At 38.7% G+C, this 25,744-nt stretch overlaps 2 protein-coding genes across 4 annotated transcripts in view; both read left to right on the forward strand.

The window, feature by feature from the left end:
• Positions 1 to 1,577: 1,577 nt before the first annotated feature.
• LOC121948697 (tripartite motif-containing protein 16-like) lies at positions 1,578 to 4,660 on the forward strand. Its single transcript, XM_042494098.2, has one exon. It carries the CDS (start codon positions 1,697 to 1,699, stop codon positions 3,377 to 3,379), a length of 1,683 nt encoding a protein of 560 aa, XP_042350032.2. The 5' UTR covers positions 1,578 to 1,696; the 3' UTR covers positions 3,380 to 4,660.
• A 3,593-nt stretch (positions 4,661 to 8,253) lies between these two features.
• hdac4 (histone deacetylase 4) overlaps positions 8,254 to 25,744 on the forward strand; it is a 162,778-nt gene continuing 145,287 nt past the window's right edge. For all 3 annotated transcript variants that reach the window (XR_015777610.1, XM_088083005.1, XM_042494096.2), the window contains exons 1-2: positions 8,254 to 8,371; positions 23,884 to 24,140. Coding sequence is in view for 2 of the 3 variants with exons in the window: in XM_088083005.1 (XP_087939131.1) it covers positions 24,119 to 24,140 (22 nt within the window). In the remaining variant the exon portion in view is untranslated. The remainder of the gene's footprint in view (positions 8,372 to 23,883; positions 24,141 to 25,744) is intronic.

The raw sequence follows: 25,744 nt of genomic DNA on the forward strand, positions 1-25,744 counted from the left end.
ATGCTTACATTTGAAAATGTAACTGAAATGGAAGTTGTCTCTGTCTGTACAGTCTGTCCTTCAATTTCTTCAAACTTAAACATTTCATAAATCAGGAATGTAATTTTCAGAATTAACACATTTGTACCCAAAATAGCGTGGTCACAAAAAGCTAGCCGTTAGCAAGTGACATATATGTTAACATTGCTATGGATGTATTTCTCAGGATCCGATGAAGCGTAGTGTGGCGTGTGAAGGCGTTTGTTAATGGGCTCTCAAGGAAGCTGCAAGCAGCAATTCTGAAGGCTAAGCAATTGGTTCATTATAAAAAGGTTAATTTTGAATGAACAGAGGCTGATAGGGCACCCTTAGCTTTGCAGGTATTTATTTATAATCTAAACTATTGGATATATTGAAATTTTGAGCAGATGGTGGCAAGTCAGGGGGTCAGATTTATTACAATTCATCCTCTGGGGAACATAATTATCCATACCACATTTTATGGCAGTCCATCCAATAGTTGTCAAAATATTTGAATAAAAAAATAAACGTCAACTTCATGGTGGTGCTAGTGCAAAAGTCAGGGATTCGCTAAAGTCAGGAGGATGCAAAATCTGGAGACCACAAGTGTCTTTAATAAATTTAATTGCAGTACAATAAATTGTTACTGAGATATTTCAGTGTTGACAGAGTGGCAGATAGATGGCTAAGATACACTTATCTCTCAATTGAATCAGCTCTTGCCTACCACTAAATGTAAAGGTTCTGTATGGAACATACAGAGCAATAATCTAGCAGCAAACAACAATTTGCTGTGTAAAGATAGTATACATATAGTGGAGTAATGGCATCCTGAGCAACAAAAGTAGTCACGCTCCCTCTGTATGTGTTGTAATTCAAACGTCTCTGTTGTTGTGGTAGACGCCACCACTCCTCACTGCACTCATAAGGGGGTACAGGCAGTTGCTGCTGATAATGTTGTTGTCATGGAGGCGTAGCATTCACCCTTCACTTTTCCCCTTGGTTAACACTGTTAGCTCTGTTAGCACTGTTGTCATTGTAAGCACTGTTTGTGCTATCACCATTTGCTCAGCCACCTCATATAGGGCCATTTACAGACAATCCTGGCTCAGATTCTTAATCATAGATTTGCTCTAAGTGTATACAGCTCTTTTAAAGACCAGGATCACTTCTAAACTATTTTGTGTTGCCAAATACAAACAAACCATTATTTTATCCCAAATCTGGTATTTGTTTTGCATTATATCAATTTGTCTTCAAGACAGACCTAGTGGCAAAAGTATTACAGTGGTCAACAACTGTATTCAAAGGGATACATTATCTTTGTACTGACTTGTACTTTGTACTGCTTATCTGTTAATGGTGAGTAAATGTGCTGCCAATATATTGTGTTCTATTTTTATAGCCACATTTGCACAAGGGTTAAATACACTGTCTCTTTCCAGAACGAATCAAAGTCTGATATGCCCTCCCTTCTCTTCCTGTTTAGAAAACTCCACTCTGCTCTTATGTTGCCTTACTCCCTCCCCTTCACAGATCTGCTAGTGTAATGATGGGTGTAACCAATGAGAGCAATTCAGTGCAGATTAGAAAATGAATAACAGGACAAGGAACAAAGTTTTGTTTTATCTCTGCAGGCTGTTTCTGTTGTTCAGAGGAATTGAAACTCAGATAGTTGTTGCCACTGAGAGGTGAAATGGCGCAGAAAGGAGTTCAGCTAGACCGAGAAACCTTCTCTTGTTCGATCTGTCTGGATCTACTGAAGGATCCGGTGACTACTCCTTGTGGACACAGCTATTGCATGAGTTGTATTAAAAGTTTTTGGGATGAAGAGGATCAGAAGAGAATCCACAGCTGCCCTCAGTGCAGGCAGAGCTTCACAGAGAGGCTTGTGCTAAAGAAAAACACCATGTTAGCAGCTTTAGTTGAGGAACTAAAGAAGACTGGACTCCAAGCTGCTCCTGCTGATCACTGCTATGCTGGACCTGATGATGTGGCCTGTGATATCTGTACTGGAAGAAAACTGAAAGCTGTCAAGTCATGCTTAACCTGTCTGGCCTCTTACTGTGAGAGACACCTACAATCTCACTATGATAGAGCTTCATTAAAGAAACACCAGCTGGTGGATGCCTTCGAGAAGCTCCAGGATGACTTCTGCTCTCGTCACTATGACCTGGAGATGATGCACTGCCATAATCATCGGCAGTGTATCTGTTATCTCTGCTCTTTTTACAAACATAAGGGCCCCAACACAGTCTCTGCTGCTGCAGAGATGACGCAGAGGGGGAGAGTGCTTGAGGTGAGTCGGCAATACATCCAGCAGACAATCCAGGACAGAGAGAAAGATGTGAAGGTGCTCCAACAGGAAGTGGAGGCCATCAGTCTCTCTGCTGATAAAGCAGTGGAGGGCAGTGAGAAGATCTTCACTCAGCTGATCCGTCTCATGGATAAAAGACGCTCTGATGTGAAGCAGCAGCTCAGATCCCAGCAGAAAACTGAAGTGAGCCGAGTAAAAGAGCTTCAGAAGAAGCTGGAGCAGGAGATCACTGAGCTGAAGAGGAAAGACGCTGAGCTGGAGCAGCTCTCACACACCCAAGACAACAATAAGCTCCTGCACAACTACCCCTCACTGTCACAACTAAGGGGATCTATAGACAAATCCAACATCACTCTCCGTCCACTGCGGTACTTTGAGGATGTGACAGCAGCTGTGTCAGAGATCAGAGATAAAGTACAGCACATCCTGAGTGAGAGATGCACAAACATCTCAGGGACAGTGACAAAAGTGAATGTTTTACCATCAAATTTACAAGAAGCGCCTAAAACCAGAGCCGATTTCTTGAAATATTCACAAGACATCACATTGGATCCAAACACTGCACACACAAAGGTGTTCATGTCTGAGGGAAACAGGAGAGCGACATTAATGAGTCAACAACTGTTGTATCCTAGTCACCCAGACAGATTCACTGATTGTTATCAGGTCCTGAGTAGAGAGAGTCTGACTGGACGTTGTTACTGGGAGGTAGAGTGGAGAGGGTGGGGGGTTTTTATAGCAGTTACATACAAGACTTTTTGCAGAGCAGGGGACAGATGTAGATTTGGATACAGTGACGAGTCTTGGGCATTATATTGTTCAAAACGTCATTATGAATTCAGACATAACAAAATCAAGACTCCAATCTCAGGTCCTAAGTCCTCCAGAGTTGGAATGTACCTGGATTACAGTGCAGGTACTTTGTCCTTCTACAGCGTCTCCAAAGCCATGACTCTCCTCCACACAGTCCAAACCACATTCACTCAGCCTCTCTATGCTGGACTTTGGCTTAGAGACCTGTTTGATGTTGGGACAACAGCAGAGTTTTGTAAACTTAAGTAAACCATATGTCTTCATTTTTTTTCCCCCACATGTCAGTCAAACAGTGTGGATGGGACTGTGGTGCCTTCTCTTTCTCCTTTTCTCTCTGTTAAAGAGTTTTGCAATTCCATTTTTTTGCTTTTTCTGTTTTCAAAGAAACTGGTAATGTCATTTTTCATTAATTAATCACTACATTATTGTTTTAGGAGGATTGTTTTAGCTATATATTTCAAAGGGAAACTTAACATTAAAGGAAAAAAATGCATATAAGCGCTTTTACTCCATTACTAAGGATAATCTGGATCTAAAATGGGAGAAAGTAAAGTGGCTGGCAAATGGATACCTTGAGATAGCAATTTAAATATGGGAAGTGAGATTAAAAAACCTGAAACATTTGAAAGCAAAGTTGAAAATGCCCAAGCTTAAAGCAAACATTTATAGTGTTTTACTGTGATTTAAAAAAAAAAAAAAGAAGCAGTGTATTACTGTTAGAATTTGGTCATATTTTTAACATCAGTTTGTTACAGTGCGGGTTTGAAGTCGTTGGAATTCAACTGGAAATGGTTTAACTATGTAAATGTTCAAATTAGCCTCATTGTAAAAATTAAAAAACAAAATATCGCCCCCAAAAAACCCTAGTTAGTGTTTGGGCTGCCTTGATTACTTTTTAAGTTGACTGAATTTTAAATTACAAGATAAATCATTACAAAATTACCTCAACCTGTCTTCTCAAATTCAATCAACTTCAAATTTTATGGCACCACCGACATCAACTTTACCAAAGTAATTGTAGGGTTTTTGTTAGAATGAGATTTATGTGGTGTTAAATGCAAATAACCGTAACCTACACTGTACTGCATGTGCACAGTAGAAAGGAGAAAATTGCATTTTGTTGTGGTTTTTTTTGTTTTAATATTGATACCAACATGACAAGCATGGACATTAATTTGTATTTCATAATACTGTTGTAGTAGTTATTAAGTTCTCTAAATCTTTTGAAATCAGTACATTTTGCCTTGGTTCTGCCACTGTATAGTTTTTTTTTTAATAATCATACTTTATTTTATTTTCAGAATTGTAACTCAACAATGCAACCATACATCATCCGACATTGGTCTGAGCTAGGAGAGAAGACTTAAATAAAGTTGCCACTGTATAGTTATCATCATTAGTGTTTTCCTTTACAATACTGATAAACTTGTTCAACTCACTGATTGTGTCACTGAATAAAATTTGAATTAAAATGAATGAAAAATGTTGCTCATGAAACTATACATTAAAATTTGTGTATTTATCATCTTATATCAGTTGTCTTATTGTTTTTTACTATTTTACTGGTCTCTGAACTTTTTTCTTTGACTTTCATATCTTGTTTATCAGCACCTGTTTTTTGATTGTCTAATCTTGTATTCTTACTATTATTATTATTATTATTATTTTTATTGAAACAAACAGGGATCCATTTATTGTAGCAATGCATCCCTGCTCTGGGCTTAAACTTTTTATACAGAGCAGCGAGGTGACATGTACCATATAACCATGAAAGGGGCTTCTTATAATTTTGTAAATATCTTTTCCACAGACGGCAAAATAAAAAAGCACAGCAAGAATTTTATTGCATAGTAAAATTTGTTAATTTTGAATCCTTGTATAATAGCATTAGTGTGCTCAAGTAGTAATGGGGTGATGGACAAGAAATGGTCCTAATAAAATCTGCCCTGAGTGCGGGTGATAGATCATGTTGCATGGTATGGCATCATGTGTGAGCCATATCTGCTTCCATTACAGCAGATAAACTCTGGATGCATCCTATTTCACACTGCCACAGACGAGTTTTAGAGAATACTTATTATGTTGTCAGTGGTATCCCTTTAGAGGAGAGTGTGGCCGGGTTGAGTTGTCCCATCTCTGCTCAAATCGGCTTTCTTTACTTGCTCTCGTGGACAGGCCCGTTTGAGTGGATACTTATTATGCTGTCAGTGTTTTCTTTAAAGAGCGGCTCTGCTGGGTTGAGATGTTGCATTTCTTTTCAGATGAGCCCCTACACTTAAAGCTGTTGTGCCAGTTGTTTACATAATTCATGGCAGCATCAGGTGGCGTTTCAAGCCTAGCATTAATATAGTCCACTGTTGTGCAGTACTTACATCAATGCTTTGGATCAAGACTAAGAGCACATGTACACGGCTGGATGTCAGTGATTTATGGACACAGTTGCCACATAATTGCAATTCATCACATCCCTTTGTCACTCTGTGTGTATGAGCAAGTGTCTACCCATCTTTTGCTCTCACTCCCCACGAGTCTACACATCTTTCACGTGGAGGACGGCTTTTCAGGTTCTGCTTTGATCGGGAAAAAAAAGAAAAGGAAAAAAAAAGTCTTTATTATCTCCTGTCCAGTCCCCGTAATCAGCTCCAGACAGTGTGTCTGGATAATAAGTAGATGAGATGGTATTTCAAAGGGATGAAGAAAAGAGAGTCACAGCTCAGTTTTCTATTTCATCCACCTAATTAAAACTGTTTTCTGGTGGAGCATTGTTTTTGTTTTCACTGATATTGTGTCGTTTGTGTTTTCAAGGCAGCGCCTGACAGTGATGTCTTTGCTACTTGTTTAAGATGCGAGATATGTGTTACTACCCCTACGCTGACAGCTGTTTATTAAAAGTTTGGGGGAAGATGGAACTTGATAATTAAGGGCTTTCTTCGGGGACAGAGTTACTGTCTGTTAGAAATAATTTTGTTGTAATATCCACTTTTTAAAAAACTGTTTAACAAAATGATTGAGTAAACAATAAATAATTGTATTTATTTTTAAAAATGTATTCAATAAATAATGGATAAATTAGAATGTGTCGACATGTTTAACCCTTTGAAACCTGTCCAAAGTGGCTTGATGTGTTTCAAAAAAACATGGGAAAAAGGCAGCGAGCAACCTTAGAGGAAATTACCCTTATGTTAGCAAGAAAAAAGTGAAAAGTACAAGAAAATTACCTGAGAATTGATACAAAAAACAAAAAAAGAAAAAGAAAGCAAAACACAAAAACAAACAAGGAAATAACTTGGAAGATTAACTTAATAATAATGATAGTAATTCTGTTACATAATTTCCAATATATAATTGTGAAATACAATTAAGACAATATGATAATAAATATAGTTGGTTATAGTTTTCTGGACCTTTACCCTCATTTATTTTAATAGTTTTCTAAATCTACTTATACCATTGATACCACTAACTCTATTGCTGACAGTTTTATCCAAATAAAATCTAAGACTATCAACTCAGTTTTGTTTGTATCCAGTTTTACTTAATAGCAAACAGCTAAACATATGTAACACAACAAAAAAATACTGTCAAAAGAAACTACTTGTTTCAACTTAAATAAGTAAGTGTCTGGGTTGCCCTGAAATTTTAAGTTGACTGAATTTCAGAAGACAAGTTGAGGTAATTTTGTAATAATTCAACTTGTCATTTCATAATTTTACAGTAAGGCTAATTTGAGAATTTCAATAACTAAAGTGTTTCCAGTTGAACTGAACTTTCTCAGGGTACACATTTCAAATTGCACTAACTCTGGCAAAACAATGTCCCTGGATCTGCACTGTAACCCTCATTACTTAAGAAGCTGATTGAAAAATGGTTTCAGCGCCCTTAAATGAATATATAGTAAAACGAATTCCATAAAATGAAAGTCCGATATAAAACCTGATTTGCGAGACCAAAAAGACCAGGGTAGTCTGTCAGCCTGAAACACTCAAGTAACGTGATACAAACTGTCCTCATGGAGCTTTTTCATCACAGTTTTAAAAAGTTCAGTATACTCCTTGTGGGTGAATATTTTCACTTGCTTCATTGTGTTGCCTCAGTCTGCCTCACCTTCCTCTATCTCGCCTGGTGATTTCCAGGCAACCTTTTCAAGAATTACTTTCCACAACTGCAGGGAACATGTGTCAACTTGTCCTATCCAGCAGTCAGTTTAATACTCAGGAGGACAGACATAAACCAACAGTAGATTTTCCAGTTGAGAAAAATGAGACTTTTATTCTTTGTGTTGTTGACTGAGGGTGATTTTGCGTCACTGCTGGTTCAGAAAATAACTATCTGCTTCCTGGAGAAGAGCCTTCCTGCTAAACCTGATGGAATTAAGATAGCTGGCAGATGTGATAATGAATATCATACAAGATGGTGATGGCAATGTTTTTGCTGAATATGGCCCTGGAAAAGCAGTAACCCCTGCTCATAAACAGCTTAAACTGTTGGGTTTCACTGACAGTTTACAAGCTTTATTTAACAAAAATATGTACAAAATATGTCTGGCAAACAAGAACACAAACATACATGAGAGCACAGATAATTGACATTCCACACTTACCATAATAATAATAATAATAATAATAATAATAATAATCATCATCATCATAATAATAATCATCATGATAATAATAATAATAAATAGTCATGATATTGATACATAAAACAATTAAAATCTTAAAATACATAAAGAAAGAAGAAAGAAAGAAGAAAGTAGAATAAAGAATTGACACGGACAGAAACAAAAGCAAAACAAACAAAAATAATTAATATTCATATCACGTCAGGGGGTTTCGCCAAATACGTTTCTTGTAATAGTCTAAAAATATTTTGCTTGTTATTTATATGAGCAAGAGAGGAAAGTACTGAGCTGAAATCAGTCAAGAAAGGATAGAAAGAGGGCTGTCAACCTAAAACTTTGTGCTTATTGATAAAGAATTTTCCCATATGGAAATGACGGCCTTCATTCATGTATCCACTCACACTGACTTCACTTTGCTCTCAGCTGTCAGTCACTCTGTCCTGCAGATCCCGCCCCCCACCGAAATACAGGAGGCTGTCAGGCACGTGATTAATTCAGTATGGCGGAGCTGCTGGCTCAATGATTTTTACAGTTCCGACGGGTCCTAAAACCCTGCTGTGTGGATGCTCCCGGAGACTGAGACTAAACTAGCCACTCGAGCGTAAAGGTGCTCAATTCAGGTACAGTTTCTTTTTCTGTCATGTTTAAAAAAATGAACAATTCCACAGTTTTCCCTTTAGCTTGAAAGCGGAGAAGCTTGACACAAAAGTATGCTTATCCTGTTAAAAGTATGCGCTTTTTCCTCCTCGGAGTCACGCCGAGTTTCTGTTATTTTGTTTACTTTTTTCAGTTTTCCCTCGTATTTTATAGTTAGCAGAAGGAAAGTGAAAGTGTTGCGTAACACGGGCATTGTTGTTCAAGTGTTAAGATTTGGAGTGAACCTAAAAAACTGTCGACTTTACGTGTTGTGCAATACTGTGACTCCGCCACCTTAGCTGCTCGATTTAAGCAGACTTTTAATGTCACTGTTAGCTCTATTGTTTCAAACTCGTCTGAAGTAACAGTCACGTCGGAAAAGTGACTTTTGTGGGCAGCGGACGGCTCGTGGGAAAAGTTTTTAAACTTTCACTCTCTTTTTTGAGCTATCTTGCAGCACAGCGTCATACATTGTCATATTGTTTTCCCTGCATGCTTTGGTTAGGTGAATGTAAAAAGCTCCCAGGTGTAGTGGGGGATTTTGTCACCTGGTTACAGTTGTATGTTTACTAGTAAGGCACGTCACGCGTTAACAGGACTGTAGCCCACTAACACAGTTAAACGTTGTCTCCTTGTCGCAAAGTGTCCTTTACACACATTTCGTCAAATTACACCGCCAGTGCTTTACTGTACGTGTGTGTGAGGATAAAACAGTGTGTGTATGATGGAGGTTTGTGCTGAGGTTGGACCGCCGCAGCCGCAGCTTTGGGTGTAAACTTGTGTCTTCGTGAAGTGTAAACACAAGAGAGCAGCAGCAGGACGACGCTGAAGTTAGTTTCCAGTTCGCTGCTTCCGCTTTGGCAGTTCTGGGGAAAAGTTAAGGCAGACTTAAATGACAGTAGTGAGCCACTGATTGTCATTTTTTCTTTTAGTTATTAGTTTCTAAAACGTCCCAGCTGCAACTCTTAAATTCATGAAAGTATTTAATACATTTGAAAGTACTAAAGAAAGAGACTATACAGTGTTGGGCATTGATTGTACCTACCCACAGCAGTCAAGCAACAGGTTCTGCTGAGGTTTGGCAACACCATTTTGACAAACCATACACTGAACTGCATGCATATATCGTAATATTAGAACCCCAATATGATGTCATTGTGATACTTAGGTTACGATACAATCTTATTGGGATTATACATATTTTAAGATATGTTGAGATTTGTGATAAGTTATATTAAGATATATCACAATTTATTACCTTTTTTCAACTTTTAAGTATGGAAAAACTTAGTCAACATGTGTTTTATCTAATGAGAGGTTTTCAGTCTGTTCATATCACTTGTTTTAATTTTAGCATAATGAGAAGTTGTCAGTCCGTTCATCTCACAAATATTTATCTTAGCAAAATGTATCTGTTGTAATGAAAAAGCAAACCAAAACTGTAGGATACCAAAAGGAAAAATGCGTATTTGCAAGATTTTAATTCATATTAAAAAATAGATACCTAATAGCCGTATACCAAAACACTATCCCCACATCCCCCATAATAATGACAATTTGTTCGGTGTATTTATGATTATGATTGTGATTATGATTACAATTATGAAACAGTGATTTCACTGCATTTTTTCCATTAGAAAAAAACCCCAAATGCTTGGTCTTGTAAAAACAAAATAAACAAAAAATCCCTTATCAAATCTGCAAGCAAATTACAGTAATTCTTAAAAAACACCATGTCAAATAAGTTAAATCTTTACAATATTTTATTAGATGTGACAAGTTAAAGTAATAAAGTTTTGATCTTGACCTGCTGTGGTTTAGATTTGAAAAAAAACAAAACAAAACAAAACAAAACAAAACAAAACAAAACAAAACAAAAAAAAAAACATACATTGAAACTCCCCTTTTGGGGTTTTCAAGAACAGAATTAAGATTTCAGTAAGCTAAAACTTGTTTATCAAGTCCTGTTTTTGGAAATGTAGTTTTTTTGGTGTGGATTTTTTTGATAGTTGCTGTCTGGACAAAGAAAACACTCTGAATGTAGTGTTTATTAATAAAATAAAGGTTTTATACATCTGAAAGTGGCTTTATGATTAGGCAAGGATTTAACATCCTTTCACAAAGCGGTGAAAAAAGTGGGCGCAATATTGCCATAGAAGCTTCTCTTACATTTCCCCTTAACTGCTGCAAACTGGGAGCTAACTTCACCATGTAGCAGCAGGGCTGTGCCTCTGTACTGCTAAGACTCATTTAAGCCTTCATTTGTGGAAACTATTCCCTCAGCATTGCAAGCTCTGGAGGACTGTTGGTGCACGCTCGTAAACTTCAGGCCCCACAAGAACAAGGTCACTACAGCCCTCTAAAAAAAAAAAAATTGGCTCAGAGTACTCCTCTTTAAGGATCACTGCTGAGACCAGAGCCCTGCTTGGAGTTTAAGTAAAACAGGATCTTCTTTGTCGACATTGTTATTCTCTTTGCATGTTTGGCAGTTTGTGTAAATGACTGTATTTTAGCCATATAACTGATGATGTTGTATCGAGTCACAGTGAGCAAAAACGGAGGGATTCAGTGTGTATTTGTCTCTCTGGTAGGCTTGTCTGACTTTCTATGGCTTTAAAAAGTCCCGAATCTGGTCACATTAAGCTGTTTTATCGCAATGCAACAGCAGCATGAAATACTGTGTCTTGAATAAGTGGTGTGACTGAAACTTTCTCTGAGTCCTGCTGTTCGCCTACGCAAAGAGGAAGTGTTCACAGGCAGCTTGTGTGATGTTCATTCCAGGAGTTGTTTTGTTATCAATATGTTGCAAATCACTTTGACTTGCTATTTATGGAATATGTAAGGTGTCATTGTTCTGGTCTTTATAGGAAATTGATGGTGGAGAGAAAAATACCTCAGCCTCGACTGATTTCTCTTTGTGTGATTGTTAAATATTTGTGCATAATTGAGCCTAGTAAGCAGCTTTTCCACTTTGATTTTGAGGAACAGACTGTAACACCTGGCATTTAAATTTTATATTTTAAACAGCTGGAGACATCTCACCAACACAAACTACACACACTATATTTGTGTGAAAATTACACAGTTAAAAAAACCAAATGGATTTAGGCATTGAGAGATTTTTAATGAGTGTTAATGCATTTCAATGAGTTTCTTCTTGCCAGAAAACCTCTCTGTGACTTAAACACCTGCAGGAAATTGAAGTCCCATTTTAAAGTTTGTGTACATGTGCATATTTATGGGACTAAACACTTTAAAATTATATCTTTTAGGGTATTGATGCACAAACATAATTAAAGAGAGTAGACAGATCCCTATAATGTCTAAATGTGCCAGTTTCACACAGCCAGGTATTAAATGATTGTGGGAATATGAGAAATAATAACATTTATTTCAGTCAGTGGAGTTTAAATAGTTCCCCTTCATTGTTTTGTGGCATTAAAGTGTTTGTTTTGCCCTTATTTCTCAATTATCCATCTCTCCTGGTACAGAGATATATTGAACACTTAAAGCTGTTTTTTGGGTAAAATCTGTAACTATTTAATACCATTGGAAACTTCAGATAGACTAGACTAAAACTGAGACTTGAGTGTTGTAGAAGACAAACAGGAAGTGTGTTTGAAACAAAGCTCCCAGCTATAATTGAACTGCTGATGTTGCGGTTTCATGGATTGCGCCTCACACCACAATACTGGAATCAGTTTCAACAGACTGAATTCAAACTGAGCGTCGCTGTCGTTTTTCATCATTGAGGAAACGTTTTTAGGCCATAATTCAAGTCTCCGACTCGAGAGGGTTAAATATACAAAAGATAGATCCGAACTAATGTCAGCAAAAGAGAAAGCTTCAATATCCTGGTGGTCTTTATGAAAAGCTTAATAAATTAGGTGTTGAGGCAGGTTGTGGCTTAAGTTACGAAGCGACCATAATCAGCATGGAATCACAGCCGTCTTAACACAAATCTGGTGGTCGCTCATCAATCAATCTTTTCTTTGTCGCATTGAACTGTACAAAGCACAAGTCCTGTGAGATGTGATCAAATGAGCTCGTTTAACTTGTGCACTGTAATTTAGTCTTTTCCCGCGTCTTTGTCCTTTGTTGGCTGCTGCTTTATAATTGTCGGTGTTTCATTATGGTTCTGCTAATCAATGATTTCTGATTGTAGAATGATTTAACTGGAGCTTTGGGTACAATTTCTTAAATCCTCCACAGACTCATTGAATTTATTGATTTCACAGGTGATGTTGACAATGGCGTCCTGGAACGTGTACCAGACTTTGATTGGCTACATCTCTCGTGTCGCAGGGAGTTAACATCCCAGTTTACATATCTTGATGGCTTCTCGGGTGCTCGTCCTGAATGCGTGCAGCGACTCCTCACTGCAGCCGTCTCTGAACGACATGTAGCAATGATCCACAGCAGGAATAGGACAGCACCTCACTTTCTCCCTGTCATATTAAATCCTTAGTCAGCATAAAGCACATGCCTCTTCTCCTTCTATCGCCAGTCTTCTGCTTTTTCGATGGGCATATAGAAAAGAAAGTCATCTGGTTGAATTAAGCTGTCCGATATTTCAAGATCTGGCCAACAACAGATAGATGTTACAATTCCTGATATCTAATAGAAACTGATACACACACAGTGGTCGTCCAGTTTGTTAGCCAACACCTGTACAATGGCTAGCAGGATGGTACTTTAGCTGTTGCCTCTCTTCTCCATCCTTTTTATCTAATGAAAAGTAAAATTCAGAAGGTATGAAGTCTAAAATATTGTCAGTGGGACGGATGTAAAGCTCTGGGTAGCCCTGCACTAAAATGTAGGGCTGTACCTGACTTAGAATATATGCCAGTCAAATTGGATTTGGCTATTCAACAGGAATATTCAACAATTTGTTTTGTTTCCCATACAAAGTTTTAAAGTCTGAATTGTATGAATGTGCTCCATGCCACATTCATTGTGACAGCAGCATCCATTAGTAAACAAACTAACAACTCTAACGATGGATGGCAAATGCACAACAACATTTTTAGCCAGCAGTAGATCAACAAAACCAGAGACTATATCCTATTAAGTTGATGTGAGCTGTAAATTCAAATCTTCTTCACTTCACGGTGCAGTCTCTCCCTCTCCCTCTGTGCCACTGCCTGCATGTCCACGGCTACAAAATTTAGCATGAAAGTCAAGAGCACTCACTCTGGGGCAAAATGTGGGGACCAAAATGTCCGTACTAAAATGGCCCTACTAAAAAGATCAACTTCTTGATATTAAACTGATAAGAAAAGTGATGATGATTTGATAGCTGTTCCTTGTCACATGACACGCATGCTTCTGCATTCCAAAAGTTAAACTGTTTTCAGCTGTAGCCCTGAAAAATAGTCCCTTAGAAATGCTTGTGTCCCACTCCCACTTCTAAACACTCCTTTCTGTCAAATTTGTTTGAGGGCACAAAAAATGCAGCCCTAATAAAGATTGGCTTTCACATTCTAGAACTTTTTTCTTTAATTTTATAAAATGATGCTCTCTGAATCTAATCCAGCCCATTAGACTGATGGTCCAACTTTCCCATCACACCAGTGTTTTAGAGCACTTAATTCTTGTTCTTTACTTTCCCCTAAATTTCCCTTTTGTAATCTCATTAATAAGCTCATTTAGCCCAGTTCCATTGTGTTTTGTCATGGCCCAGACCTGACTTTCCAACTTCCTCCCATCATTTAGCACAAGCTGTGCTCTGGGAAAGCTTGCTTGTTTGTGGACAGTTTGTGGACGTTGTCACGCTAACAGATACTAATGGGGTCCATTAATGCCCCTGTTGTGCTCGGGGGGGCAAGTAAGGTGACAGGACCCTGCACAAGACACATTCACCCAGCAGGAATTTGTGTACTGCTTGGCAGGGTCGTCCCTTCACCCCAACTGACATTTAGGATATTATTGTGTCTTTGTTCTCAGCCGCTGTTCATTCGTTACTCTGTCTCTCCAATGCACGTGATTTTTGAGATACAGTGTGAATAAAACTGTTGTTCACCTCAGCCTTTTACTGCGACTCATCTAAACCAACCAAATATGTTAATACGGGTCGTTTCCAGTTTGAGTTTTATTTTTGTCATTTTTGGATTTGGCAAACAAAAAACCAAGGTCACTGAAATAGAGCAGTACACAGTTAATTCACCTTTTCTCATTAGGCTTACTGTTGCGCAACTTAATAAAAGAAAGGAAGTCAGATATTGGCCAGAGGGCCAGAGAAGCAGTAAAAGTAGACAAGAGAAAGATTCAAAGCAGTAAAAGGGACACCAAGCTTTTAATGGGCAACTATACAGAAGCTCTCAGCCTCGACTGATGTGATTTGTGGCTTGATGAATCCTTGTGGTCACCCAATGAGCTCATGGCTGCGAATCATTCTCCGAGATTCAGCCCCCATACCCTGTTGTGCCTCGCAAGTCCAATAATAAACCCGTTTTAGCTCCTTTGTGCTCTGCTGGGACCTTGTCCTGACTTTGAACCCATCCTAGCTCCCCAAACTCAGTTAGCAAGTGTTGGAGGGGTTGGCAGTTGGAAAAGGCATTCTTGTTTGTGGACATGTTGTGGATGTCACGCTAATGGTTACTAATTGAGTCTATTAATGGCACTGTAGTGTTGGGAAGGAGCTTGGTGACAGGATCCTGTGGTGCACAGGCACACTCAACCAGCAGGACTGTGCAAACTGTCCCACCACCCAACCCCCCACCATTCGACATGCAACCCACTTGCCAGTTGCTAACTTATTTGGTATCTGATGTAGAGGGTCAAGCGAAAGAAGGTCCAATTCCATCTAGCTAAAAGGGGGTATGTCATAACCTACTGTGGTAGAGTCAGACATACTCTCATCAATAAATCTATTCTCCCCCGGTGCTTGTATAGTGGGACAAGGACAGTAGTTCTGTTAAATGGCCTAATTGAGCTATAACAGAAACTTGACTGTGCATTTAAATGTACTTACTGATCACAGAGCAGCTTTAAAGATAAAGTTGTTTGTCAAATAGCCATTAATACATTTCTCTAACAAGAAAATGACCAGCAGGACTTGACAATGCAGTTGCTCTTCTCTAATTCATCTGGTCAAATGACTGTAATGCGGCACATTTTAACTCCTCTGTTTGCTGCATTTTATTGCTTCTTGATTCCCGTAGACACTGTAGACAAGAATAGATGCAAAGCCACAAAGCAAGAGTTTCTTAAAGTAAGGTAAAGTAAAGTAAGGCCCTATTCTAAAGGACCTTATATGCAGCAAAAGTCCAGCACTGTTATCATCACCCAGTCAGGCAGTGAGACCAAATTAGAGGAGCTAAAAGTCTCAGGTCAAAGTTCAAAGAATTTGGCTGTTTTTTTCTTGAGCAGCTAAGTGTAAAGCTTTAGAGCTCCTCTGGGTCGGGCGTCAGTCCTCCCTTAGTGAAAAATGGATTTACTAGATATCTGATCATGTGAAAGTAACTTCACACATTACATTACACTATAGGTGTACAAATTCTGTTTCATCCAAACAAAGTGAGCTGCAAAAGCTCTCATTAAAGGTTTAAAAAAAAAAAAAATCACTCTCAGCGTGGGAAGGAAGAGTACTAAAGGTTGAGGTTGATAATTAATCAGGCAGAGTGGTGATGTTGATAGAAAGTGCAGTACATGGGTTAAACGGTGAGAGTGACATTGAAAGAATGTTAGTAATAAAGAAAGGGAAGTTGAGTGGGCTTTTGTCACTCACAGTACTTGGCACACTGTATGGAAAGATGCTACTTCCTGCTTTTTATTTGACTCAGAATAGTTGGCCTTTGGTTGCCAGGGTAACAACACATGGGTGTTTGATTGGCCATTAATATCAATAGACTTGTGTGTGTGTGTGTGTGTGTGTGCGCGCGCGTGCGCATTACCCGTACGTCCTTTTTACTGCTGTAAAGTAGCTGACAGTAGGTCAAACTACAAGACTGCTTAAATTTAGAAAAGTACACTACCAAGGATGAAAATGAGAAGTCAAATACACAAATGTGTCTAATTTCATGCCATATAAAAACGTCTGTTCACTATGAATACAAATGAGATGTTTGAAGGTTAAGAGTCCACAGCTCACATTTATATATAACAATAGGAGAGGGCTGATCCAAGTGTTTCATCACAGTGTGTCATAATTTCTGATGCCAGCAATTTCAATCTCCAACCCAGCATTTGTTTAAAGGTTTCACAGGAACACTCATGCACATTCAGAGGAAACATGGCACACTCTAGCATTTTTCCCCAACATCCCTTAAGAGTTGATGCAGACCTCTGTGAACTTCAATTGGCATTTAATACATTTCTGTTCCTTTCTACTTGCTTTACTTTTACAGATGATATTAACTTTATAGGTTGAGATGATAAGATATGCAATAAGAAGCTGTTGAATGTTATTATGGGAAAGTTTTCAAGCTGAGGTTAGCTACAATCCAGCTGTAGTCCACTCGAGGAAGCACATGACACAAGTGATGAAGCCTTGCAAAATCAAGACCCTGAAGGGTTCATTTACAAAAAACAGATATATTCATCTTTCTATATTTTCCTAAATAGTATTTTTTGTGTGTGGGGACTATCAATCAATGTGGTGGTGTTTTTTTAAAAACTACATGACTTGCAGAGCCCATTCAGAACGGGTCGATTGCTTGGCCTGCGGTATGCAAATTTTCTTTTCCTAGAACGCCGATAGCATGACATGCGCTACTCTGCCTCTTATTGGCCAGAACTCATTGCCTTTGTTGTACGGGTTGGTTAGGTTTAGGCAAGAGAAATGGGCCATGGTTAGAGTAAGAATGTATGGGTAAGACAATCAGAGAGAGATTGATCATGCCTTCACTCTCTTAGGAAAAATAAATTTGTCTTGGGTAGTGCTGCTTGTAGATTTCTCAAGACTATGGCTTCCCATACATTCATTCATTTGTGGTGGCTGGCAATGATTAAAACACCTGCCACCATGTATTGATTTGATATTGTTGGTGCTTGATTGTTATATTGGAGCACTATTGGAATTCTATTGTACATTGCACCACAATTTCGGGGCGCAGAGCGTACTCTGAACAAAGACGGAGCAGCAGAATCTCAGGCACATTCTGCTGAGGAAAAAAAGAAGTCATGAAGAGTTTTGCCTGTGCTGCATTTATGGACCCAAAAACCCATCTGAATTTAGAGGGCGGACACCGAATGATTGACAAGAGGGAAGCAATCACACAAAGGGAAAAAAAAGGGTGAAGTTTGCTGATAGCACCCCTCCAGCTACTGCCACACACACTGTATTTTCTTTTTTCATAAATCATGTTTTGATTTGACTTTGTTCCCTTAAAGGAATATTAGTCAAAGTTGTGTTGATTTATTCATTTAAGAATGTTTTTTTTTTTTATCTGATTTTGCAAAAAATATTAAATGTAATACATTTCTGCTTGTGAGCCTCCACTATTTTCTGTGGATGATGCAGAGAAAATGGATTTACAGGCATGTTGTTAGTGTACAATACACATTCTCCACTGCGTATTTCTGCAAAACAGAAAAAAACAAAACCAGCCAGTGAAAATGGTGAAAATATTATTCAAAAATAACCTATTGTTACCATCCTACCTCCACTCAGCTTAAACAAGCATTCAGCAGAGCCCTGCAATTGTTGGTCTATTTTAAAGCAACTCCATTTGGAAGAATTTTGTTTGAGATGACTTTGACTTCATTAGCATTTGTGCACAAATCAAGTGACAGGTCTCAAGCATAGTCACACGATTTAGGTGCCAGCCCTCTCATCACCATGGTAATTACTTAATTCGTTTGCTTTCCACTATGAAATATTCAATTCTGTCAGTCAGCTTACCAATAAAAGTTTATTTACATGACAATACAGCACGGCAGTGGAGTTCATGGCTGGTGTCTTGGCTGTGACAACAGAGAGAGGGAGCTTGAGATGCTGCTGTGTTAAGTCATACTTAAACTCTGCTCAGGATGTGCAAGCTCCATATCAAGAAAAACAATCCCCCTTGTGCCACTTGATGTCCTCGTCTTGTCCCCATTCAGCCAACAGCTGATTGATGTGATGTCCTGCAGTCGGAGCTGGCCTTGTTCACTCGCAAACATGACAGTGTTTAATGCTGGTCCTTTCATGTTGGATAGGTTGTCACTAACTCTTCTCAAACGTGTGCTCACTAACTCCCCTTGCCGTGTTTCTCCTTCTCACGCACTTTTATAACTCCGTGCCGGTGATAGTAGAAACTGGAGGAATTATGTTTTCTGGTAGTTTGTCTGTCCCATTCTTGTGAAAGCAATATCTAAAGAATGCACTGAGGGAATCACTTTAAATTTGGCATAAATCGTCCACTTGCAGTCAAGGATAAACAGACTAGATTTTGGTTGTCATAGGTCAAAGGTCAAGGTCACTGTGCTCTTGTTTGTTTCAGTCTTGTGAACGTGTTATCTCATGAACACCTTCAGGGATTTTTTTTTTTCAAATTTGATGCAAAAATTCATATTGACTTCTATTATAAACTAATTCAATTTTGATGGTGAATTCAATTTTGAATGTGACCATGACCTTGTGTCTGTCTTATTCTCACAACAGTGATATCTGGAGAACACATTGAGGGAATTTCCTAAAATCTGGCACAAACCTTCACTTGGACTCAAGAATGAATCCATTAGAATGTGGTGGTAAAAGGTTAAGGTCACTGTGACCTCACAAAACATGTTTTTGGCCATAACTCAAGAACTCATTTGCTTATACAACACAACTTCACACCTTGAAGCTGCTTATTGTGGAGATCTTCCATGCTGCTGAGGGTAAGATGTGTGTAAAGCATCCAAGTTTTCATAGACATGATTGTAAATTGTACTGCAACTTGCCTGGTGTGCAAAGGCATACAGCTACAAGGTGGTAATTTTAGTGACTCACATGCCACCTATGTCGCACTGACTTTAATCCAAGCAGGATGGGTCACACAGTCATGCCCTCAACTGAACCAGTGACAGTTTGGACATACTGTTTGATATTCTGTCCCTGGGCTGTCTGCAGTAAGATGCATGATTTTTCTTTTCCTCTAGTTTCAAGTTTTTTTTTCTGTGCTGATATGTCTTACAGTAAAGACTCTACAACTCAACTATTTTTGCCGACAACAAAGAAAAATCAGGAACATGTCAATCAATATCATACTGGCGGTGCTGCTAATCCCACTCGCCAGCTGAATTATTCATAGTCAATTAGAGGCTGAGAGGCTGAAGCTGTCTTCATGGCACAAGTGCATTTTCAATGATTCATTTCATGAGCTACGCAAGGGGTCTCTTAATTGTTGTTTACTGCTCGCTACCCAACCACATGTTATTTTTATGCCATCGTGATTACTCCCGGCAGCGCTCAGAGTGCTTGGGAAATGAAGTCCATTAAGGGGTCCTGAGAGCTGTTTTCCTGTCAAGCGCCATGAAACGTTTCCAGGTTCAAACTTTGCTGCCCGAGAACAATAAATCTCATCCAATCTCAAGTGTCAAGTCGATGGAAATGAGATGCATGAAGAGATGCAGGTGGTGTATTTTATGGTTCTACACTGCAGTAAAATTACCTGCAGTGTTGTACAAAGATTTGTTTTTATAGGATCCCTGAAGAACCATTACAATCATATGGAAAGGACATTAAAAACCACACAGCTGACCAGTGCCACAAGCTGCATAGTGAAGGAGTTGTGCTTGCACCTTTTTTTTAGTGTATTTGTTTGTCAAACAGTGAAAGTGAGATGACTAAATGCCTTAGGTCATTTCTGACATAGTATGACAAGCTGTAAAAGCACAGTCTGAATTCTTGTGACACACAGCTCCTTTGACAAAAATAGGTGGCTAGATCTGAGAATAGCACTGCTGCCCTGCAGTCAGCACCTCATGCCTCTGCAAATCATCCACTTTGAGAATCCCTCATGGCGATCAAAGTATCAAAGTCTTGTCCACATACATGCACCTCTGTCAGACTTTCACACAGACATCTAAACCTCCTCTCTGATCATATTCGCCTTGGCCTGAAAGATGAAGTGCTGCACACAAATTCTGAAGTAATAGAGAAGGCACAGTGTCACAAAGCCCCACACTGCCTCTTCAATATCACGCTATTTTGCCGCCTTGCCGTTATTTTAGGTACGGTCGTGGAATGGTGGGACAGTTGTCTCACCATAGGTCAGAACTGGAGGTAGTAACGATGTCTGTAGAAATGGGACAGCCAGCAAGACAGGATCATGGGCAGCTCAAGTGTGAAATTTTGGTGATGTGTTGTGTGTGCAGCTTATCATGAGACATTTAAAAAGTATCTGTTAGCAGATGCCGTTTAACTTAATGAAGAGCAGTAGCTGAAAATGTCTGGAAATTGGGAAAACAATGATGTGCGGGAACTCCTTACTCTCCGAGCAAAGAGCGAGATCAGACACCATATAACAGGGACAGTAAATGATTGTTATTGCCATGTTATGCCATTGTCATTGTTTATAAAGCACTGTGTGATATGGCCGAGAGGCTGACAGTGTTGTGGTCAGGGTTAGGTACCAAAACCTGGTGCCAGTATAGCAATATAGCCTCGAATTAGAAACTGACCAGGCTCCCTTAAGATGAACTGTTGAGGTGGCCCAGGTAATTACACTGTAGCCACTCCTTAACAGATTGATATATCTCTGGCGGCTAAGTCTCTCCTTAGTTAGGGAGACAATAACTCAAAATGTATTTTGATGTTATTTAGTATTTAATTATTGTTGCTGGTTTAGTTTTTACTGATTATGTGGATATGTTATGTAAATTTGCAAAGTGTTTTGTATTAATTCGTATTTATATAAGTGCAGTATAAACTTTTTAGAGCAAATAATATATTCAATTTTAATTCAAATTGGCCTTTGCAATAAAAAAGCCACTATTTCATGTTGTTAATGGCTTTATTTAAAAAAAAAAATATATATATTTATATATATATATATATATGTATATATATATATATATGTGTGTGTGTGTGTAATCTAGGCTCTGTTTAGGCACTGGTACTGTTTTAAAAGTATTTTTTTGGCATTGGTATTGGAAAAAAAAACAAACAATACCTAATCCTAGTTGTGGTAATCGTCCTGCCCATCACTCTTTTGATTCAGCAATGCTGGCATGCTGTCTAAAATCACAAATTGGATTGGCATTATGCAGCTGTTGTTTGGTTCTGTGTAAAAAAAAAAAAGAGCAAAGGTGGCATAATAAATGGACTTTCCACTGAAACTGTGAGGGCAATACTGTAGCTCATTTTTAGTTGGTTTAAAAACTTAGAATATCTTAATATTCCTCCAATGCGATGCCTTTATTTCTTCTCATTTAACACTAAGGAATAAGCTGGACTTCCATTAAATTTGTCATTCACTGAAGTGGTTGCTTTTTCTTCTATGAGAAGTCCTAAAAAGTGGAATAAGACCCTGGAGAAACCTGGCAGTAACTTGTTTCCATGAGGTTTTATTTGGCCATGCGCTGCTTGCACCTTCTTTCCACTGAACTCATTCATTTGACAGTAATTCAGTTCAACAGCTTTAAAATAACTGTGACAGCAAAGAGACTGTGTGTGTGTGTGTGTGTGTGTGTGTGTGTGTGTGTGTGTGTGTGTGTGTGTGTGTATTTGACAGGAAGATGAAGGGAGAACATACACACTTGTATTGTGTTTACTCTGTGGTATTTCTAGTGACTGATTGCAGCTCTCATTACCACTTGTTTGTGTTCAGCTCAGTTGACACCTGTTAAATGTGACAGAGGTGAGTTTTAGCTTCTGCTAGAGTTGAGCAGCCAGTGGCTTTCATGTATGTGTGTGTGTTCACATACTCCTTGCAGTTTTGATTGCATAACACATACACAGAGTCACACACACACACTTGACAGTATGAAAAGTTTTCTTCTTCTCTTCTGCTATTGACTGTGAGGTAACTCTAAGCCATGAGGATGCCTCTGACTGCATTTCATTTACAGGGAAGAGCCTTTTATTAAGACGCACACAGCTGACCATGCAAGTCGTGGAAGTAAAGATTTAGTAACGTCATTAGAAGTTGACAAATCTTGAAATCCCAAAATGGTCTCTGGAGCTGCTGTGTTCCTGCTGGACTGTCAGTTCAAAGTCTGCCTGATTAGCACAAGCAAAGCAGCAAGCTTACATCCAACACCAAACTGTTAGGATAGTCCCAGCAAAACTCACACCAATGCCAAAACGGCTGGACTCTGTTGTTAAATGCATTAATAACCGTTCAGAAATATTAGCCATGTGATACAAACAGTTAGCCATGTCACTGTGTGTATGCTGGCAGACTGTCACACCTGTCCCTAGCACAGAGCTCACACTCCTGCAGCAGCTGTCTCCTAGTGGCAGGGAGATGGAGGGACCACAGTGTCCACTTGTCTCCCCGATAAACAGAGAGCAAGAGAGAGCGGGGCAAGGGGGGGTTATACATGGTGGTCAGTGTTGATATTGTGGTGTGTTGCAAAAAATACAGAAGTGTATGGGAAGCACTGAGATTTCTATTTATTTCTTATTTTTCTATTGTTATAAACAAAAACTAAACAAACAAAAATTCTAATTACAAAATTGAAAACCGAACACCTACCCAACAAATTAATATTCCAATATTCAGGTCCACGTCTAGCTTTTAGCACCTTGATTTAGCTGATAACAAACCTGCCCACTCCTACCTTTTTCTGGAAAAAGGGGGTTACATTATGAAACAGGCTGTATTTTACTTAAGTAACAATAAATACAATGTTAATTTTTGTTGTTTTATTGCTTATAGTTGTGTCATTGCCTATAGCTAGTATGAACAATCTAATTGCCATTATTATTTTTATTTTTATTTTTATTTATTTATTTTTTCCAGCTGGTCCAAATGAAACCATAATCATTCTGTAATTCAATTTAATTCATCATCCGAAGGAAGGGGCAGTAAACGGCAGGAGGCGTCGTACATTGTACAGATTGTAAAGCCCCTTGGGGCAACTTTTTGATAAGTGATTGGGCTGTAAATAAATAAATAAAAGTAACATTTACATGACTTGATGGAATTTAATCTCAGATTTTCTCAATTGTTCTTGACTTTTCTCCTCTGTGGCTGGTAGCCTCACTTTGGCAGCCACAATCCTGCTCACCGCTGACCGTGCACATTACAAAGCAAGTGAAATATATTACACAGCTTCACCAAAAACTGTTGAAAAGCCTACTTTCGGTTGAGGAGAGAATTTAAGCATGTGCAGTTAGGTTCACAGACAAACTGATTATTAAACACAGGGGTCAACAGTTTCTTTGAGGGCTGGTGAACTGCAGGTCTTTGTTGCTCTCTGGGCCGTTAATGCACCGTACATGGCCTCAGGTAACCACAGATGGGTTTTAGCTCAATAATTTTAGGATATGTCGTGTTTGTTTTAAATGTGGAAGTGTGTTAATTGATATATCTGCAATTTCCCATGCATATAAAAACACTCTTTTTCATCCACCCTTTTACAGCCTGTCTGGAAGGAATCTTGCCACAACACACCACTGAGGTCTCCATCTGTGTATGATGAAGCTTTAAGAAACAATTGCTTTTGGTCTGTTTTTGGCCTGACGTCTCCGCCTGGCACCACCAGCTTGGCTGGGAAACACATGGTGGTCACTACAGCCACCACGGAGGTGCACTGACACCCTCGCCGCTTCATCTCTCCTCCCCTGTCAAATCTGCCCCGCAACAACACCCATAGCAATGAGCTCTCACAGTCGATCAGGTAAGATGTGAAAAAATGTAGAGGTTCAGAAGATGGGCTCTTGTGCTTTTCGGTCCATGTGTGGTTTCTTTGACATAGAAGAGCCTTGTACTACTGGAAAAACACAACCTCTGAGAATAGAGATGATGATAATGGTGATTTTTACTGAATTTATGTAAGAGTATAGGTACGTTCTTTTGTGGTTATGTTGTTTGGGATTACCCTGTGTTCTGTCCATATTGTGTTCAGGTATATTCGAATGCTTTTATACCTCTTTGAAGAGCCAAGACTAGTTTCATTCATTTATGAAAGACAGGGCAACTTAACCCTGCTTCTGACGACATCCTTTTCTTTGATGTCTGAGCACAGTTATAACAGGCTAATTAAGAGCTTTTATTCTGCAGTATTTCTTGGAAAACGGACTTCTGTGCACTGTGATGTTTAAGGCAGAAATAGACGGAACTGACTTGTGTTGTAGCCATTATCAATTCAGACATTTCTCTCTTAGCCAGAGCTAGCACGTGTTTTTTTCACAGAGAGCAAGCATGTTAAAAATGTAAAATTGTCTCTCCATTTTGATTATACAGCTGATATTTTCATTACACCTTGGCGATTGCACCAAACCTGCTGTTTCAATTTTGCATTTTTGTCATGGGCTCTTCAATCTTCTTAGAGTAATTGACTATGGTTGAGTTGACAGTTGGCAAAGTGGCGAACTCCAGCATGTTGCAAACGGTGACGGTGGTGTGTAGGAAAGGGCACATGTTCATCCAAGTATGTATTTTGGATGTGCTGCGTCTAATTGATTTGCACTCATGCACACCCAAGAAAACAAATTGATGCAGACAAATTAGTTTTGAAGTAAAATGGGAGTGAAGCTGTTACTCTCAGTTAAATGCCATATTTAATTTGAGGTGTTGCTTAATTAATATTTTACATGTGAGGGAGAGAGTCATTGTCTCTTTTGTATCAAGCAAACTTTGCACTCTTCATTTTAATTGTAACCCAGTTGTGTAGCTCTCCATCTGAGAGCAAGAGCGCAGTGGAATGGGAGGAAAGTTGTGGACCAGTGTTGTCACAATACTGGAATTTCTAACCTTTGCACATTGATTGATTGATTGATTGATTGATTGATTGATTGATTGATTAGTTTATTTAAGTGTCATGCACTTAATTGTGACCAGCCAAAATGGGCCTATAAGACACTGACAATAACAATATATAAAAAAAAAAAAATACAAAGTTGGTCGCGTAGCTCTTTCTTATATGTCCACAGCACAAAATATATATTATACAAGGAGCACTTTCATAACATACAAACCAATAATATACAATTATACTGGTTGCAGTGTTTACTGGCGTGATGCCCATGCATTTTCAGTGAATCTAGCTATGGCATGAATCTCGTCCTTAAAGAGCCAACTCAACATATCACACTCAACCAACCAAAATATGTCAGGGTTCTTCGCCTGAACTTATTCAAACAAATACTTTCTCAGATCACCATACAGAGGGCAAAAAAACAGAAAAACTGAGCACACAGCGACCTCCGTCCCCTCCTCAAGTTTAATGTTTAATAAGGTTCTGTGTAGTAATTTTCTTTAATTTGAACATAATTTCTGAGT

This window comes from Plectropomus leopardus, chromosome 10 (genome assembly GCF_026936395.1).
Source record: "Plectropomus leopardus strain MGB_pleo_1.0 chromosome 10, ASM2693639v1, whole genome shotgun sequence".
Lineage (NCBI taxonomy): Eukaryota > Metazoa > Chordata > Actinopteri > Perciformes > Serranidae > Plectropomus > Plectropomus leopardus.